The sequence below is a fragment of the Thunnus albacares genome, chromosome 9 (assembly GCF_914725855.1).
Source record: "Thunnus albacares chromosome 9, fThuAlb1.1, whole genome shotgun sequence".
Taxonomy (NCBI): Eukaryota; Metazoa; Chordata; class Actinopteri; order Scombriformes; family Scombridae; genus Thunnus; species Thunnus albacares.
In genome coordinates, this window is record NC_058114.1 from 638,481 (window position 1) to 658,278 (window position 19,798).

At 39.4% G+C, this 19,798-nt stretch overlaps 1 protein-coding gene across 1 annotated transcript; it reads left to right on the forward strand.

The window, feature by feature from the left end:
- Window positions 1-1,211: 1,211 nt before the first annotated feature.
- Window positions 1,212-18,035, forward strand: map1sa (microtubule-associated protein 1Sa). The gene is made up of 7 exons (XM_044361090.1): window positions 1,212-1,574; window positions 5,664-5,765; window positions 10,791-10,873; window positions 11,205-11,345; window positions 11,592-14,793; window positions 14,964-15,196; window positions 15,273-18,035. Exons 1-7 carry the CDS (start codon window positions 1,409-1,411, stop codon window positions 15,426-15,428), a joined length of 4,083 nt encoding a protein of 1,360 aa, XP_044217025.1. The 5' UTR covers window positions 1,212-1,408; the 3' UTR covers window positions 15,429-18,035.
- The last annotated feature ends 1,763 nt before the right edge of the window (window positions 18,036-19,798 follow it).

Sequence of the window (19,798 nt, forward strand, 5' to 3'; positions counted from 1 at the left end):
GAAAGTGTTTTCCTGCAGCTCTAAAATCACTGAATCCACCAGACTGGCGGAAGAAAGACTCTCGTTTATTAACTGCAAAAACAAGCCAGCTGTTGTTCCTTCAGAGAAATATCACGTCCAAAATCCAGAATATAAACAGAGAACATTCAATCAGTTTCAGCTGAAATAATGAACTTTATTATGTCTGTGAAATGTGCTCCGTGTGCTGCATGTTATCACCAGTGAGTTTGGATGTTTCAATGTTTTCAACTGACAAAAAAAGTGTTTTGTTATTTTCTGTGTAATTTATTTGACTTCATTCATTTTTATATACTTATATATATTTATTATTTATCTGTGTACTTTTTTTGGTGTGCCTGTTTCGTAATGTAGAACATTATAACTTTATATTTCATATTGAATAAGTCGTGTTTTGGTGATAAAAATGTGACTCACTAATCTGTTTCAGGTTCAATAAAAACATATGAACAAAACTTAATAAATTAACAAAACTTTATTGTTTAAAACTTTTTTAACACAGTTTATATGAGTTTCATTTACTTTTTTAAATTGTGGTTGAAGTTCAAGTCTCTTGATTTATATTTTCATTGAATGTTTGATCAACAAAAATAAACAGTGTACAAGGGACCTGCTGAGTACACAGGTATGAACTACATATATGTGTGTGTGTGTGTGTGTGTGTGTGTGTGTGTGTGTGTATATATATATATTACAACAACATTACAACTACAATTAAAATATAATTATAGATGTAAAGAAATATGATTACATCCCACAACAGAAAAAGTTTCTAGTATTGAGACAGTTTTATGAGTTGAAATTGAGTTGACATTATTTGGAAATTTTTCAAAATTCCTTTAAATGTCACATTCAACCTGTAAGATTTATTAAAAATCTTTTTTTTCCTCTTCAGGTTCAATATGCTGTTAACAAGCAGAATAAAAATATTTGCTGTTTCTGTTTTTAATGAGCAACTTTTCTGGTTTTCATTTGATCATTTTAACATCATAACAAGATGTTTTTCATGTTACTATGATGATATAATAAGATAAAGAGAAAACTTATTTTTAAAGGCAAAATAATTTAGTATCTAGAAAAACATTAAAATATATAAAACATATTTAAGTATCTTAAAAATATGGTATAATAAGTTTTCAGGTTTTAAGGAGAAACCTGAAAACTTGAGTAAATCCTTTTTGTCACGTTGGCAGCGTACTGATTTCTCCTCAGCAGCACGTGAACGCACCCCTCTCTTCTGATTGGTCATCCTTCCTTCTCTGCTGGTCATCTCTCCTCTCTGATTGGTTGTGTCTCCTGCCAGTTGACACATTTTCCCGCCTCTCATGAGAGCGGGGCGGGCCCTGGGTGTGTGTACGCTGTGTGACGTGATTAGTGATCCATCCATGCCATGATGGCGGCAGCTGCGGCGGAACGGGGCGGCGGTCCCGGTTCTTCTCCCGGTTCTTCTCCCGGTTCCTCCCGGCCGCCGGCCGCGGAGTACTCGGTGCTGGTGGCGGTGGGAGCGCTGCGGCCCGCCGGCCTGCTGGAGCGGCTGCTGCGGCAGATAGACTCAGGTGAGTGAAAGTTAACCGGCACCGTGAAGAAGAAGAAGAACCGAGTTTCTCAGGGCGGGAAGTCCGCCGTACCCTTCACAATAAAATCCGCTGCTGCTGTGAAGAATATTGTTTCCCCTAAAAACGCGTCCTGTCCGGATTATCTCCCAGATTATCACCTGGGAGTAAAACCACGCCGCGTGTGAAACGTTTGTTTATAGTTAAAGGTTTACGGTACAATTTAAACCGGTAACACAACATTTTAAAACATTTCTCGGGTTTTTAAAGTCGAATCTAGCATCACGCAACAGTGTTAGCAGCTAAGCTAGCAAGCTAACGTTCACTAGTTTCCTCCTTCGCAGTTTGAGACTCCATCAGTTAATCAATAATCACGTACTACGCCCATCAGATTCAACCTGTGTGTACGGGGACAGAAGTTTGTGACGCAGCTGTTTCTGGTCTCTGTGGTTAAATTTAGCGGTGAGGTCGGAAATACAGCGTATTTATCTAGTGACCCATCAGAGTCTGTGACTTGCAGTGTTGGAAGAAGTACTCAGATTAAGTAAAAGTATCAATAACATAATGTAAAAATACTTCATTACAAGTAAAACTCCTGCATATAAAGTTCTGCTTAAAGCCTCCTCCCCTCCTTTCCTCTTCAGCTGGATGTTTGAATGTTTGTTTGACGTTCATCTGCAGAAAGTGGAAAGTTTCTCTGAGCTGAAACTGATCAGAAGGGGCGAGTCTGCAACAGCTGCCAGCAGCTTTCAATGGAAAGTAACGTTAGCTAAAGCCTGCTGGGAAAGTCGCTGGATGACGTCATGCGCTATTGAGCATATTTGTGACGTCATCGCATGGTATTTGCATTCTGCCTAGTGTCAGAAGGTGTCAGACCTTCTCTCTTTGCTCACATATACAGTATTACAATACAGCTGAATTCACAATAAAGCTGTTCTCATTTAAAGGTTTTTGTGTTTCTGTTGTCAGACAACAGGACGAGTCTGAAATAGTGACTGAAACCCGACTCATTAAGACTAAATGTTGACCAGCAGTCACTTCCAAGATGCGGCTCTGCACTGCAAAAGTTCTGATTTTATAACCACAAAGTCATCTGACAAACTCACTAAACACATAATTTAAAGACAAACGGCTTCAACTGTATTTACATATAAAACCCTGATCCCTCAGAGAGAAAGTCAGAAGTGAGGAAGAATATCTGATGTTTTCTCTCATACAGCCTCCTGATGTGAATGCAGAGAGTTCAGAAACAGGAATGAACTAAACCTGTGTGACAACGGTTTAAATTGTTTAAATTAAAATAAAGGAGGAGATGATGATATAGATCAGTGATTGGTCCTTAGCAACACTGTTTGCATCCATGTAGCTCATTCACATCTGTCATTTTCACTGGCAGAACTGAAGAGACTATTCTATGGAGACCAGCTGAGGTTCATCTAGAAAGTCACCAGATTTGTCTCCAGGTGCTTTTTTTTTTTTTTTAAAAAAAAAGGTACTAAAGGGGTCTGAAAAGTTGCTAAGTTGTAAAAGCTACTTACAAGCATCACAGCTAGTTTGGAGCCAATCATGGTTCAGTATTCAGCTCATACATGTGTGATGTGGAGACTTGAAGCCTCCAGTGAAAAAAATCAAAATCAAATATATCATATATATCATTTTTAATGAAGGAGAAGGAGGAGACGATGTTTGAAGGATTTTAACAAGATCATTTAACTTTTTTGTGTAAAAAACCACATCAGAGTCAAATTATTATTCAAACTATTTTATATACAGTTTAAAACACATCTGGAGGAGATCTTTAAGTTGAAGTATAGAAGTATTATCAGCTACATTTACTTAAAGTACTAAAGTAAGAGCTTTCAGTAGGACTTTAAATGCAGGATTTTTGCTTGTAATGAAGTATTTTTATATTGTGGTATCGATACTTTTACTAGTAGTAGATCTGAAAACTTCTTCCAACACTGCAGGTCACTAAATACGAGGAAACAGCAGCTCAAGTTCTCAGTTAAATGAGTCGTAGAAACAAAGAAGGTTTTCGCTCCGTTTGCAGTTTTCTGATTCAGATGTTTGTTTCTTCGACTGGTTTCTGTTGGAGAAGGGTTAGGGTTACAGAAAGTCACTGATTCACATCTGAAAGTTCAGATGTTAGAAGGGTTTTTATCTAGAAATAAACTTTATTTTATGTTCTTTATTAAAACTGGATCAGGTTTCGTTTCAGTCAGGAGTTGCATCTTTGTTCTCATCAGACGTATCTGATGCATTTAAAACCTTCCTGCTGGATGTGAAGTCCTGCGTGAAGCTTGACTGGTTTTGTTCCAGTAAAAGTAGGTTAACAGTCAAAAACAGCATGAAACTTTAATAATCTGCAGTCTGACCTTCATTCACCAGTTTAACTGCCTCAGTAAAGTAACAGAAATGTGTTTATGTTCCACAAGGTTGGATATTTGATTAAAGCTGCAGCCATGAATTGATTAGAAAATGACAGAAAATTCATTGGCAGCTACAGTATTTAGATAATTAAGAACATTGTTCCAGCTTCTCTGAGTCAGTAAAATGAATATCTTTGAGTTGTGGACTGAACAAGATATTTGATGATAGTTTTCACTGTTTTTATATTTTTTAGATCAAACAACTAATTGATAATTATCAGGTGAATCAGTAATGAAAATAATTGTGATTATATTTCCCTGTTAACAGCCACCAAACTGTTTGTAGAAACAGTAGAAACAAACAGTAGAGTGATCATCAGGTTTCAGTGATAAATACAGAAGCTTCTTTCAGGCTTTGACTTCATCAGTTTAAAACGTCGCAGCAGCACGAAGTCAAACATGTTTATTTATATTTATTATTTCAACCTTCGTCTCTGACGCGTAAAGACTCAAATCTCTTTAATTAACTTAACGTTTCAGTTTGAAGTTGAAGGAAATTCTTCTGCTCAGTGTGTTTTTACTGTTCAGGCTGATGGAGGAAAAGAGGAAGTAGTGTTACTAAATATCATCAACTTCCTGTTTGCTGCGGACGCAGTGAATCTGACAGGAAACGAGGAGAGACGTGTCACTCTGTCAAAAACAGAAATAAAACAAAAAGGTTGATATATGATAAAGTGTGTGTGTTTGTGTGTCAGTGTGTGTTTGTGTATCAGTGTGTGTTTGTGTGTCAGTGTGTGTTTGTGTATCAGTGTGTGTTTGTGTGTCTGTGTGTGTGTGTGTGTCATTGTGTGTGTGTGTGTATGTTTGTGTTAGTGTTTGTGTGTTTGTGTGTGTGTATGTTTGTGTCTTTGTTTTTGTGTGTGTTAGTGTTAGTGTGTCCGTGTTTGTGTGTGTGTGTGTGTGTGTGTGTGTGTTAGTGTCTGTGTGTGTGTGTGTGTGTGTGTGTGTGTGTGTGTGTGTGTGTTTGTGTCTGTGTTTGTGTGTGTGTGTCAGTCATTAGTGTGACTGATGTGTGAAATTGTTCGTTTCTCCTCAGTCACACTGACTTTAACTGTCGTTTTCATTGAACACATGATGAACATCAGACTGAACAGTGTTGAAGTGAGACGGACGGAAGTCGCTGTGCAGTTTGAGGTCAGAAGGTGCTCTGTGATTGGTCAGACTCGTTGAGCGCCAGAAGGTGCTCTGTGATTGGTCAGAGACTCGAGTGTCAAAGTCGTGCGTCACATATTTCAAATTTGACGTTTAGTATTTTAATGTGAAGAATGTGAAACACATTTTTATCGTCCAATCAGAATCCAGCTGAAGGTCGTCGCAGCTCATCAGTCTGAAATGTGATTGATATCCTGTACTGATGCATCATGGGACATGTTGTCATGATGGATGAAAAGAAAAGTTTCTGTATCTCATCCAGATAAAAATTATCATTATTTATGACAAACATTGTGTAAAAAACAAAAAAGGTTTGAAAACATGAACAAACAATTTTAAATTTGATGATAAACAGCGTTTAGTTGTTAACAGGAAGCAGCTGCGGGCCTGTGTCCTGCAGTTGATTTGTGCACAGATCCACCTGTCCTCTACTTATTATTATGATGTTGTTATTATTATGATTATGATTATTATTAGTAAGAAATGGTGTATTTTGTGTGTTTTATTGCAGGAGTGCGTTGTTGGCCTGTAGATCTGGATGTTTCTGTTCTGGATCAGCAGCTGAAGCTCTTCGTGTCGAGACACTCGGCCTTCCTGTCAGAGGATGAACCAGGTCAGAAAACATCAGTCTGTCTGTTGACGGGTTTTATAGCTGCAGCCTTTCTAATCTAAATGGATTATCTGATTCCATCATTAACTATTAAAGAGAATAATCTGCAGATAAATCAATAATGAAAAAACGGTCTCCGAATAGATGCTCGGTGTTTGTTAAACGCAGTTAGAAGGACGTGTTGACAGGAAGTTTGACTCCCAGCAGGTCGTTTTGTCCTGATGTGGATTCAAGAGACAACAGAGAGGAACAAAGAGTCACGTCAACATGTTTCCTGTTTCTGTTTCACGTCGTTATCATCCTGCTGCCTGTTGCTCAGCACACACACGTCTCATTAAACAGTTCAGATAAACTCTGAGTCGATGCTTCAGCTGATGATCCTCAGTCGACTCACATTCTGTCAGTTGAATTACTTTTTTTTTTAGCCACGTCTTTATAAACAGAGTAACACAGCGTGACATCTTGACGGCTGTAAACTTTTACAGATTCTTGTCTCTAAATGATCTAAACAATAACTGAGAGCGACTCTGACGCTCAGCTCAGGTGTTAAATACAGTGAAGTCGACTGAACTCCTGTTTGAACTGACGTGGATCAGCGTCTCTGCGTCTCCTCTATCATCCAGTGTGATCCGCTCTTCAGCTGACAGCAGCCAATCAGGAGCGACGCTGCGCTTCACTAACATCAGGACGAAAACTTCTCATTCCTCTGACTGTAGAAATCAGATGTTTCAGGTGATGAACAACAGCATTAAAACACGAGTCTATCAGGTAAAACATGAGACTCATGAAGCTGTTTTATCAGTTTAGTGCAGGGCGGCTGCTCTGCAGGTGCGCCTGATTGTTCTGCAACTGTTGTAACCGGGTGGAGACATGAATAATATTTCTCATAGGAGGGTGTATTGAAGAAGGGTGTAATGTAATCTGAGTCAGAGTCAAACTGAAACTTGGATCCAAAACTTTTCTGAGATCTAGAGGTCAAAGGTCGGTCAACACAGCACACTGGCAGCTGCCCTGAAGGATGACATCATTCATTTCTTTCAGACTGAGGCCAAAAGTTATTTTAGAAAATGTGTGTGTGTGTGTGTGTTAGACAGACAGTTTGTTGTCTGATTCAAACACATAAACACTATCAGCTGAGACTCTGCTGAACAGCCTGCAGCACCACACACACACACACACACACACACACACACAGCGGTCATGTGATCACCTGGTTTCTTTCAATGACTCAGTGAAACCTCAGCAGCTCGTTAGCATCTGTGATGTCGTCAGATAAACAAGCTTAACGAGGAGAAACTGAGAAGAGAGACTGTTCAGTTCAAAACCGCCTCTGGAGTTGTTGGCATGGTAACCACACGAGCAGCTGACAGGAAGGAAGCAGAGGACTTCCTGTTGGCTGAAGGTCAAAGGTCACCTCACAGAGATGAGTGACTAATGGTTATCTGTTAATATGATTCTGATCAATGAGGCTCAATAATTATGTTCTCTCAGTGATATACAATTACACATCTTTATATTATATTATATTGTATTACATTACATTACATTACATTATATTATATCATCACACAGAAGAGTGAAAGAACATCATCATCTCTCTGTGATGATGAAAAACAAAGAGTTGAGAGAAAAGTTTTTTTCTTCTTATTGAATTTTTCCAACATAAACATTTACTCGTCACACAAAGGAGTTCAGGAAACCTTTGATACAAAATTTTGTTCAATCAATGTTCAAGAGAAAAGACTTCCAGACTTTAAAAAAAAAAAAACTTTACTGAGCCTCTTGTGGAGTATTTAAAGGACGAGTTCACAGTTTCTCAAGTGTGTCATTAAACCAACAGTCAGTCATCAAATGAACATTAAAGCTGTGTTTCTTGCTGTAATCATTCCTCCTGTTCATACTGACCATTAGAAGATTCCTTCATAATGACCTTACAATGGAAGTGATGGAGGACAAAATCCACAGTCTGAAGCTAATATGAAGCTTCAGCGTCCAAATGAGTCAAATCAAGTAGATATCTTTCAACGTTACAGTCTTTTTAGTGTCAAAGTTCCTCTTTTTGTTACTATACTTCCACCTGCAGCTCAACAGGGAAACACTGTCCGAGGAAACACAAAGAGGGAATTTGATGCCAAAAAGACTGTAAATGTGTCAGATATCCACTTGATATGACTAACTCAGACTGCTGAAGCTGAATAGAAGCTTCACACAGACTTTTAAATGACTGTGTGGACACACTGTGGATTTGAAAGCACATTTGAAGGATCTTATCCAGTATGAACAGGAGGAATGATTACAGCGAGGAAAACCTCTTTCACTGCTCATATTGATGCTTGAGATGTGTCATAACACTTTCCACCCGTTTACAGTGTAATGGTGGTTTGGCAGATTTTAAAGGAAACGTTTGACATGTTGTGAAATCCTCCTCTTGTGTTTCTTGCAGAGAGTCAGATGTTCAGGACTCTGGAGGCTAAAAGTAGCTCCTAACTGCTGAGTCAGCAGAAACTCCTACAAATAAGGGGTGTGTCGGGCCTTCCTTCTTTTTTCCCCAGTTTATTTGTATTTTAAACATAAATAAATAAAAGAACACAATTCTTCACAAACAGTTCGTAACGGTTTAAAAATAAACACAAAATACACATGAGGAGAAGAAACAGAAATGAAAAAACAAACCAAAAAAAGATGAAGAACTTATGAGAAAAACAAGGAAATTCTGCCACATTTCATTCCTATCAGTGTCGTATATCTCTGATCTTCTCATTGATTAGTTAACAAACTCATCCTTCAGTGAAAGTGCCTCAGGGTAAGTCTCAGTGTTGTAATTATACCCAGACTTAACACTTCAAACTGCCTCTTATTCATTCCTTTTTAAATCTTGTTTTATCGTCCAGAGGACAGTTTTGGCGTCCCGGGAACAGAAACCTTCGTCCATCCTGACGAACACGTCTTTAAGGTTTCTTCCCACAGAGTTTTCTGAAAGATCCTGTTTAATTTACTAGGGGTCAAATCGAATCTATACACAGTCTTATATAATATCCCTGGTGAGTTGGTCCTATTTTTAGAACTCCTCAGTTTTTGGTCAAAACATTTTAGCTCTAAAAGCAGCTCATCAGTCTGAGAGAAGTTAAAGTCACTGAGTCCTGCTCTCAGGCTGCAGTAAACAAGATAAAAATATACTTTACAATCAGTCAAACAAAGCAACATGAAAACAACACAACCAGAGGTGGAAAGTAACAAAATACACTTACTCAAGTACTGTCTGAACTTCAGTACAGTTTGAGGTACTTGTACTTTAATGAGTATTTCCATGTGATGCTACTTTCTACATCTCAGAGGGAAATATTGTACTTTCTACTCCACTACATTTATTTGACAGCTTTAGTTACTTTTCAGATGAAGATTTGACACAATGGATAATATAACAAGCTTTTAAAATACAACACATTGTTAAAGATGAAACCAGTGGTTTCCAACCTTTTTGGCTTCTGACATCTTACAAAAAGCAGTGTGTAGTCGGGGTCACATTTCACATGTCTATGAGTTGTTAACAGCTCCACCAAATAGTGATTTTTCCCTCTAAACTTCTCACATGCTTTCATGTCAATAAATGTTCAAATGATCCAATATTTCAGCAAAAATCAAAGATTAGAGAAAAAGTCCAAAAACTGAAAACAGATTTGTGTATCAGAACTTTGTTTTTTCTTCTTTCCTCTCCCATTAATCATCTCACCACCCCTCAGATTTATCTGCTGACCCTTTGGAGGGGCCCGACCCCTAGGTTGGGAACCACTGGACTAAACTAGCTAACTGTATATAAAGTAGTGTAAACTAGCTCCACCTCCAGCAGCTACAACAGTAACATGCTGCTCTAACACTGATGCTTCACTATTAATAATCTAATGATGTCATATATAATAATATATCAGTCAGAGGGACCAAACCACTACTTTTACTGCAATACTTTAACTACATCAAGCTCATAATACTTATGTACTTTTACTGCAATACTTTAACTACATCAAGCTCATAATACTTATGTACTTTTACTGCAATACTTTAACTACATCAAGCTCATAATACTTATGTACTTTTACTGCAATACTTTAACTACATCAAGCTCATAATACTTATGTACTTTTACTGCAATACTTTAACTACATCAAGCTCATAATACTTATGTACTTTTACTGTGGTAGGATTTTTCATACAAGACTTTTACTTGTAATGGAGTATTTTTTGGTACTTTTACTGCAGTAAAGTATCTGAGTACTTCTGCCACTGAACTATGAAAACATGCAGTTTTAGAAAATAACTTCTGTTTGTCAGAATGATTAATCAAACCAGAAATACTCTTCAGTTGAAGTGAACGTTAGAGAATCACAAATAAATAATTGAATCCAGCTGATTTCATAGTAAAATAGAAGCTTTAAGTAGAATCATCTCATCAAAGGATGAAGTTTTATATTCGGTCAACTGGAAAATAATATCTCAGGATGAACACGTAGATGGTGCTTGTCAGCTCTAATCTACTGTACACGCCTCAAAAAGTCCCTGCTGGAGGAGTTTTTACTTTCCAAAAACACAGGAATTTTTGGGGCGGGGTTTGCAGGGATGACCATCACTGATTGGTCAAACATGCACAGTGTGGCTGCTTCAGCTTGTGCACTGCTCCATTCATAAAACAAGGAAATGCTCTTGTATGGACATTTCTCTTCGTTTGTTGACATTAAAAGTAAAGTTAGGTTTTGTTGTTGGCTTCCTGACTTGTTTTAAAAAGAGCGAGAGAGAGACTGAGTGAGTGAGAGAGTGAGAGAGTGAGAGAGTGAGAGAGAGAGAGAGAGAGAGAGAGAGAGAGAGATGGTAGCAGCAGCAGTGAGTAGCTGACTGTTTGTTTGGTCACTAGGACATCAGCTGCTGTTCTCCTCCTGGGGTGCACATACATCTACACATGCACACATAACTACGGTGATGGTTGGTTAGCTGCATGTCTGACAGCCTGTTATTTAGTTTCTGTGTTTCCTCCTGCAGGTCAGCGGACGCTGCAGCACAGCGGAGACGTTCTGGACACGCAGGTTGTTGTGAATCCATCTCATGACTTCCTCTGCTCCGAGGTGAGACCGGATGGAAAATAAAGATATAAAACATGATTTATAGACTGAAGTCCGTCTCAGCTGTCAGTGTGTTCAAATCAGCTGCAGACATGAAAACAAGCAGTGAACAGTTTATGTGTTGAACGGATTGAGATTTTGCATGTTGATGAGGTCATGTATCTGAATCTGTGACACCATTTATTCCTTCTGTTCCACATAATTGAAATAATCCTGCAGCTTATCAGTGTGTCGCTCTGAAGTAGAATAGTCTGTCTAATCGATTTGATCAGATTTCTGCAGTTAAGCCTTCTGTGAAAGAGCTGCCATCATTTATTGATCTGTGTGTGTTCAGGTCCGGCGGCTGCTCTGTGATTCTTCTCGACACAAACTGTTGGTTCTGGCCGGTCAGTGTGTGGAACAGAGCGGAGACATCGTGTTACAGAAAGGCTGCTTCTCGCTCAACGACTTCATCCAGATATTTGCTGATGAGGAGGTGAGAAAACTAATGGCAGTGATTTATTATACAAATAGTTTGTCTGACAGCTGTGACTCAGCAAAAGACTGAAGTTCTGCTGTTCACTTCTGCAGGCTGGTGTTGAGTCTCAGACATTTAAACTTGTATGTTTTATTAAACCTGTTAAGATGATTCACTTATCTGTTTTATATATTCAGAATAATAATGTCTATCTTTAGTCCTTATTGTTTTTCATAAAGAAGTCATTTTTCTGTGTTTTGGTAGGTTGGAGAGTTGTTGAGCTCAGCAGATCCGGCGGTAAAGGCCAGCCTCACCCTGAGCTGTCCAAACTACGGTCTCTGGAAGGATTCTGTGTTGAAGAAACACAACCTGCAAGACTTTATAAACATCCAAATCAACCCTCCGCTGGTCCTCCCAGAGATGGAAGGTCTGCAGGAGTTCACAGAGTACCTCTCTGAGTCTCTGGAGCCCGAGTCGCTTTTCGACCTCCTGGAGCCCCCGAGCACTGTGGGATTCCTGAAACTCTCTCGGCCCTGCTGCTACATCTTCCCCGGTGGGAGGGGGGACTCTGCCTTCTTTGCTGTTAATGGTTTCAACGTCCTGGTGAACGGTGGCTCCGACCTTCGTTCCTGCTTCTGGAAACTGGTCCGGCATCTGGACAGAATCGACTCGGTACTCCTGACCCACATCGGTGTGGACAATCTCCCCGGGCTGAACAGTCTGCTGCTGAGGAAAGTAGCCGAGCAGGACGAGGAGTCTGCTGGATCTCACACTGAAGAGGACTGGATGAAAAACCTCATCTCGCCTGAGATTGGGGTGGTTTTCCTCAATGTCCCAGACCGATTAAAGTCCATCCAGGGAGATCCCAGTGAGCTGCGGAGTGGGGACCAGGTAGCGCTCACTCTGCAGCACCTGCAAAGACTCTCAATTAAACCAGAACCCCTCAGCCGGTCTAACGGACCCAGTATTGAACCGGTTATCTTATTTCAAAAGATGGGAGTTGGCCGTCTGGAGCTGTACACTCTGAATCCTGTCAGCGGCAGTAAAGAACTCGAAGCTTTGATGCAGATTTGGCCAAACAATGGATCAAATGTAAAGGGCTCAGATCTTCCACTACCATGCCTTGTTTCCATTTGTGCTTTGCTGGTCTGGCATCCTTCAAGCCCTCAGGAGAAGATCATCCGTGTTCTTTTCCCTGGGTGCACGCCACAGGCCAAAATTCTTGATGGACTTGAAAAACTCAAACATCTAGATTTTCTCAAAGTTCCAGCAGTGTGTTTGAGGGACCTAGAAACATCCAAAACTGAGAAACAACCAAAACGAGCAGAGAGTCGAGAAAGCCTTAAGTCGCAGTCTAAGGACTTCAGACCCAGTAGTGCCTTGCAGAAAGACAAGCTTGGACGAGCTGACATTAAAAAACAGGAGGTGAAAATGAAGCCAAAGGCAGCAGGTGACACTGCACCTAAAGAGAAGAAGGACGGAGATGAAAAGCCTAAACTGAAGGATGCAGATGTAAAGTCAAAGCCACCAAAACCTGCTGAAAAGCTTGTTCCAAAGAAAGATCTGTTAAAAGAAGAGAAGAAGGAAGTGAAAAAGAAGGATGAGAAAGTTCCTGCTGCCGTTGTAAAGAAGGAAGAGAGTGGGGAGAAAAAGAAAGAGGTTATAAAGAAGGAAACGCTAAGTACAAAACCAAAGAAAGACATTAAACCTGAACCAAAAAGAGACAGCAAGAGGGACATAAAACCGGAGGAGAAGAAAATGGCAAAACCAGCCATTAAAGAAGTGAAGAAAGCAACAAGTGGAGCTTCAAGTGCCGGATCAACAGCAAGCACGGAACTAAAAAATACTTCAGCCAAGAGTGGAACTCTGAAGAAAGACGGGACTATTCCAAAGAAAGACACTTTGAACAAAGGGACAAAAGGAAAGCCAGGTACAAAGGAAATCCAGAAGGAGGCTGAACGCTCCAAGATGTCAACACCTGAGGACATGACGGCTGAATTTGAAAGTCTTAGGCTGGAAGACAACAATGGGAACAATGGTAAAAATTCAAAGACCTCAGCAGTCAGGAATTCTGGTGGAGCAAAGGCCAGTGGGAACCAGAAGACCTTGACCATAGAGAGTCCAGAGAAGTTCCGCTGTATGGAGACAAATGTCTCCTCACCTCTTGCAAAGACACCAAAAGGTGACCTCAGTGTTAACTTTGATCTCAATACGAGTGCATACCAGCCAGGCGAGAGCTCGTTTAAAAACGGTCAAGATGACATCTGCATGAGCTTAGAGGAAAAAACTCTGGAGCTGGTTTCTCCTGCAGATTCTGCCCCCAACAGTGCAGGACATACCCCTTTCCATCATGACGACAGTAGCCTCGGTGCCAGAGGATCCAGTCTGGGCTTCGAGGATTACAACCAGGGAGGTTCTTGCAGGACCTCAGACCTGAGCTCTCTGAGGGAAGGCCTGGAAAACTCCACTTCCTCTCAGGATAAACAGTCCAGCCTTTTGACCCTCAGTCCTTTCAAAGACATTATGCCGGACTCCTCCCCCACCATAACCTCCATGCCCGCTGAAGTTGGCTCGCCTCACTCTACAGAAGTTGATGAATCTCTGTCGGTTTCTTTAGAGCAAGGGCTGCCACCTACTGCAGTATCGCCCAAAGGACTCATGGGAGATAAACTCTACTCCAATGGACACTTCAGTGACTCAGACTCCAACACAGGGATGGCCTTACCTCTGCGATCGTCCCTTAATGGGCGTTGTGGAAATGGATCTGAGGAACATATCCACGGAATGTCAGAACTCATCGCAGATGTTCCACATGATGTTGATCTCTGCTTGGTATCGCCCTGTGAGTTTCAGCACCCAAAAACCCCAGAGAACCACCAGCAGCATGTTAACCCTGGCCTCACCGCAGACAACAACAACCACTCCCAGGATCAGAGCAGCAGTGAATGCCCTTCAGCCTACAGCCAAGAAACTCCACCCACATCAGTTAGCGACTCACTCCCGACAGCCACGGACTCTGACGTCCCCCCTGGCACAGAGGACTGTCCTTCCATCACTGCAGACATTGACTCTGATGATGATTCCAGTAGTCTCTTCCCACCCAGTCATCCACAAGATCATCTCAGTCCGCACTACCCTCACAGGGCAGGACAGCTTTCTTCCCATGACCCGCCGCCAGCTCCCGTCAAAGACCTGCCCCCGTTACCTCCTCAGCCTGGAGCCTGCATGGCCGATGCAGAGGCTGATGTTGCAAGCAAGAACACAAAGAGCTCAGCTGCCAAGACCAAGAAACCAGCAGGTACCATGCAGAAGGCAATGTCTGGAAGTACCGCTGCCCAGAACGGAAAGTCGAAGGCAGGCAGTACCACGGGGTCACTAAAGACCACCTCCAGCCACGACATGAAGCCATCATCCCGAAATTCACTTGGTGGCTCCAGAATTGGATCTGCAAAACCTGCGTTCTCAGGTAGGCAAATGTACACACACTTAAAGAGTACTGAGAAAGACAAAGAATACTGTACCTTTACCTGTGCCTGTACCTTTTTTGTTTGATACTTTTGACTTATGATCCAGAACTACCAGGAGAACAGCAGTGTGAGAAACACTTTAAACTCGTTCTTCTCTTTTGTTCCTCAGCTTCTAAAGCTGCAGGTTCAACAGGTTCTACAGGTTCTGAGGGTTCTGCGGTCTACGTGGACCTGGCCTACCTGCCGTCTGGCTGCGCTGCGTCCACCATGAACCTGGAGTTCTTCAGACGGCTTCGCTCCTCCTACTACATTGTGAGCGGAGAGGACCCTGTGAAGGAGGAGGCAATGAGGAGCATCCTGGACGCTCTGCTGGAGGGGAAGAGCAGCTGGCCAGACGTCCAGGTTGGTGACAACACTGAGCGATGTTTGTTGACTCCACCTTCATACGATAGTGTTTTTGATCGGTCTGTTTCCTCAGGTGACTCTCATCCCAACATTTGATTCACTGGCAATGCATGAGTGGTACCAGGAGACCCACGACAAGCAGAGGGAGCTGTCGATCACCGTGCTCGGAAGCAACAGCACAGTGGCCATGCAGGAGGAGACCTTCCCCGCCTGCAAGGTGGAATTCTGAGGCTGCAGCTCCGCCCACCAAGAGCCCCTACCACCTAAAACCCCGCCCATTGAGAACCCCGCCTACCCCACCTCTGATCAGGTGGACCAGGAGGGTGGAGGAGATGACTTTGCTGTTGCCATGGTTATAGTCAGACAAGACCAGGTTTCCTGAAATCTGTCGGCTGAACCTGAAAGCCCCGCCCCCTTTGTTTGAGCCATTTTATTGAGCATGCTCAGTCACTACCTGCACATGCTCTCACTGTTAGTCTGAAGGTCCGTGAGATAGTTTTATTTGAAGGTTTAAGTGTCCCGACACAGAGACAGGAAGCTGTCAGGTGTCTTCCTGCACCTGTGTGACATCATCATACCTGTCACCATCTGTCACTTCTTGTCTGCTGGATCAGGAGCTCCAGTTTGCCTGTTAGCAAACATTAGCTCATTAGCAGGACGCTGGAAATCAGTCTTTAATGACAGATACTAATATTTCATAAATATGAAAGTTGGAATTCATCATGAGAAGTAAAGTTTGTGTTTATCCAACATGTGAACAACAGTTGATCAAAACGAGCAACCGAAAGAAAAATTATTAGAAGCACAAAAGCTCAAATGTTCACAAAGACCAATCTGTGGCCTTAAAGAATCATTTTTGGATCATTTCACGAAACATTCCTAACAAGCAGGGAGGGAATTAATTCCGTTGGGTTTGAAGCACCAACATTTATAGAGTTCAGTATTCAGTTTTATTGTTTTTATGTGATCTTTATGTCAGTATTATGAGATGAAGAACATTTCAATGTTTCTCCTTCAGTTGAGTTTTCATGTTTCTGATCCAGCAGACAGGCCGGACTGTAGAGAAGCTAAATGTGGGAACACGCTGCCTACCTTACAGCAGCAACTTTTAAAGGTTTAATCATTTGAAGTGTTTAAATATCTGCATGCAGCACCAAGCTCAGACTGATCGACACTCTGTCACTGTGTGTAGTGAAGGACAAATGTTTAGAGACACATTTCCACTTTAACAGAAGTAGTTTTAATGTTTGATGATTGTGTTTTTAGACTGAAGCTCAGCAGGTAGAAATGTTTCACCTGTGTCCCCTCGGTTTGCTCTGTGGACCGGCTCTAATGACTACAGTACCCATGAGTCTCAGCGGTGTTGCTGTGAAGACAACTTCACTCAGAGTTACGTCATATTCCTGAATTGATCCAAAATCAGAAAGTGAATTGATTCAAATGTTTCTGAATTTATCTGCCTGGCAACACAGTCTGAAGCTCTCTGATTGGATAATTCCTACAGCAATGGTCTCTGGGACTCGTAGTACTTATCAGAGCTTTTAAAGCAGCCGGTCGACACTGCGGGGAAAAATCAATGTACGTATCAATACCTGATCACAATGTTCCGAGACTTTCTTACTTTTTATGTTTTGTTTTGTTTTAAAGGAAGACGCCTGAAACTCCCGTTATTTCTGCCTGTTTACTCTCAGAAAAAAATCAAAAACCAAACACATTTCAATTTTTTAATTTATTTATTTATTTTAATTGTTGGTTTTGGTTTTTTTTTTTTTTTTTTTTTTTAAATACAAATTGTCCTTTTTAAATTCACATCTGCGGTCTGACGACATCCCGAGTCTGAACTTTGGTACGAGCTTGTCTCCATCTTATCAGAAGTTTAACTTTACAAAAATATATTTGATCATGTTTGACTCCATTTTTTTATATAGAGTTCCTGATGTTTATTGATCACGGAAACTATAAGGGCTAAACACAGAAAACATCCTGATCATCTAATGTTCTTTCGTTGAAATCAGCTGTAGTTTGAAGCTCGGCGACTCTGATGTTTCAGATATCATCAGCTGTTATTGAGTGTCGGTGCCAAAACAAATACTGAGATTTAGAGAATAAAGCTGAAATATTTTGGGAAAATTTGCAACCATAGCAGAATAAAATAAAAAATAATATTACAAGATTAAAAATTTTAACAAGAATTGGATGTGAAAAAGATGTAATTACAGGAAAGAATCTTAATACTATCAGGAAAAAAATTAAGGAAGTAAGAGCTGTAAAACTTTCTCAATAAATGTTCCATTTAATGAGAAAGTTATAATACAAAGTTTGATTTAATAAGAAAAATATGTAGTATAAGTTGAAAAATAATTACAGTAATTGTTCTCAGATTTTAGGACATTGAAATTAAATTAAATCAAATCACTGACATGACGTCTGAGCAGCATGATGGTGTTTTTGTAAACTCCGTTTTATTTCTGGTGTAAAGTTGTTAGTTTGACTTTGTTCTTGCAGTTATTTCTCTTAATATTTAGTGTTTTTGGGTTTTTTTCTTGTAAAATTACAACTTTATTCTCAAAATCTCAGATCTGCTGCTGACTCCTCCTGGAGAGTCTGACGGCATCCATCATGAATCAGTGAGAATCTGACAGCCGTAAATTAATTAAATTAATTACAAAATAGACATATTTTTTATCATGTTTTCACCCCCCACCTCCCACCACCACACACACACACACACACACACACACACACACACACAGTCGTCAGGTTATTGTGCATTATTGAATATAGAAACACTAAGTGTAACAATTCTCTTTCAAAATAAAAGTAGCCCTTAACAGTGTCTGCAGTGTGTTTTATTGTGAATATGTGAACGTGTCCACCACCATATGTGTCATGTGACACACATCTGACCTCTTAAATCAAACCTGTCTATTTAGAATCAGTGTTGATGAGCAGTGTGATGCTGCCCTCTGCTGGACCAACAGCACAAACACAACTTTCACTCATGAAAAGGGTCACTTACTCATATTTTAACATGTTAATATAACCTAAAGGGTCGCTTACTCATATTTTAACATGTTAATATAACCTAAAGGGTCACTTACTCATATTTTAACATGTTAATATAACCTAAAGGGTCACTTACTCATATTTTAACATATGTTAATATATAAGCTAAAGGGTCACTTACTCATATTTTATCATGTTAATATATAAGCTAAAGGGTCACTTACTCATATTTTAACATATGTTAATATATAAGCTAAAGGGTCACTTACTCATATTTTAACATATGTTAATATATAAGCTAAAGGGTCACTTACTCATATTTTTACATGTTAATATGTAAGCTAAAGGGTCACTTACTCATATTTTAACATGTTAATGTATAAGCTAAAGGGTCACTTACTCATATTTTAACATGTTAATATATAAGCTAAAGGGTCACTTACTCATATTTTTACATGTTAATATATAAGCTAAAGGGTCACTTACTCATATTTTTACATGTTAATATATAAGCTAAAGGGTCACTTACTCATATTTTAACATATGTTAATATATAAGCTAAAGGGTCACTTACTCATATTTTAACATGTTAATATATAACCTAAAGGGTCACTTACTCATATTTTAACATATGTTAATATATAAGCTAAAGGGTCACTTACTCATATTTTAACATATGTTAATATATAAGCTAAAGGGTCACTTACTCATATTTTAACATATGTTAATATATAAGCTAAAGGGTCACTTACTCATATTTTAACATGTTAATATATAAGCTAAAGGGTCACTTACTCATATTTTAACATATGTTAATATATAAGCTAAAGGGTCACTTACTCATATTTTAACATATGTTAATATATAAGCTAAAGGGTCACTTACTCATATTTTAACATATGTTAATGTATAAGCTAAAGGGTCACTTACTCATATTTTAACATATATTAATATATAAGCTAAAGGGTCACTTACTCATATTTTAACATATATTAATATATAAGCTAAAGGGTCACTTACTCATATTTTAACATGTTAATATATAAGCTAAAGGGTCACTTACTCATATTTTAACATATGTTAATATATAAGCTAAAGGGTCACTTACTCATATTTTAACATATGTTAATATATAAGCTAAAGGGTCACTTACTCATATTTTAACATGTTAATGTATAAGCTAAAGGGTCACTTACTCATATTTTAACATATATTAATATATAAGCTAAAGGGTCACTTACTCATATTTTAACATATATTAATATATAAGCTAAAGGGTCACTTACTCATATTTTAACATGTTAATATATAAGCTAAAGGGTCACTTACTCATATTTTAACATATATTAATATATAAGCTAAAGGGTCACTTACTCATATTTTAACATATGTTAATATATAAGCTAAAGGGTCACTTACTCATATTTTAACATGTTAATGTATAAGCTAAAGGGTCACTTACTCATATTTTAACATATATTAATATATAAGCTAAAGGGTCACTTACTCATATTTTAACATATATTAATATATAAGCTAAAGGGTCACTTACTCATATTTTAACATATATTAATATATAAGCTAAAGGGTCAC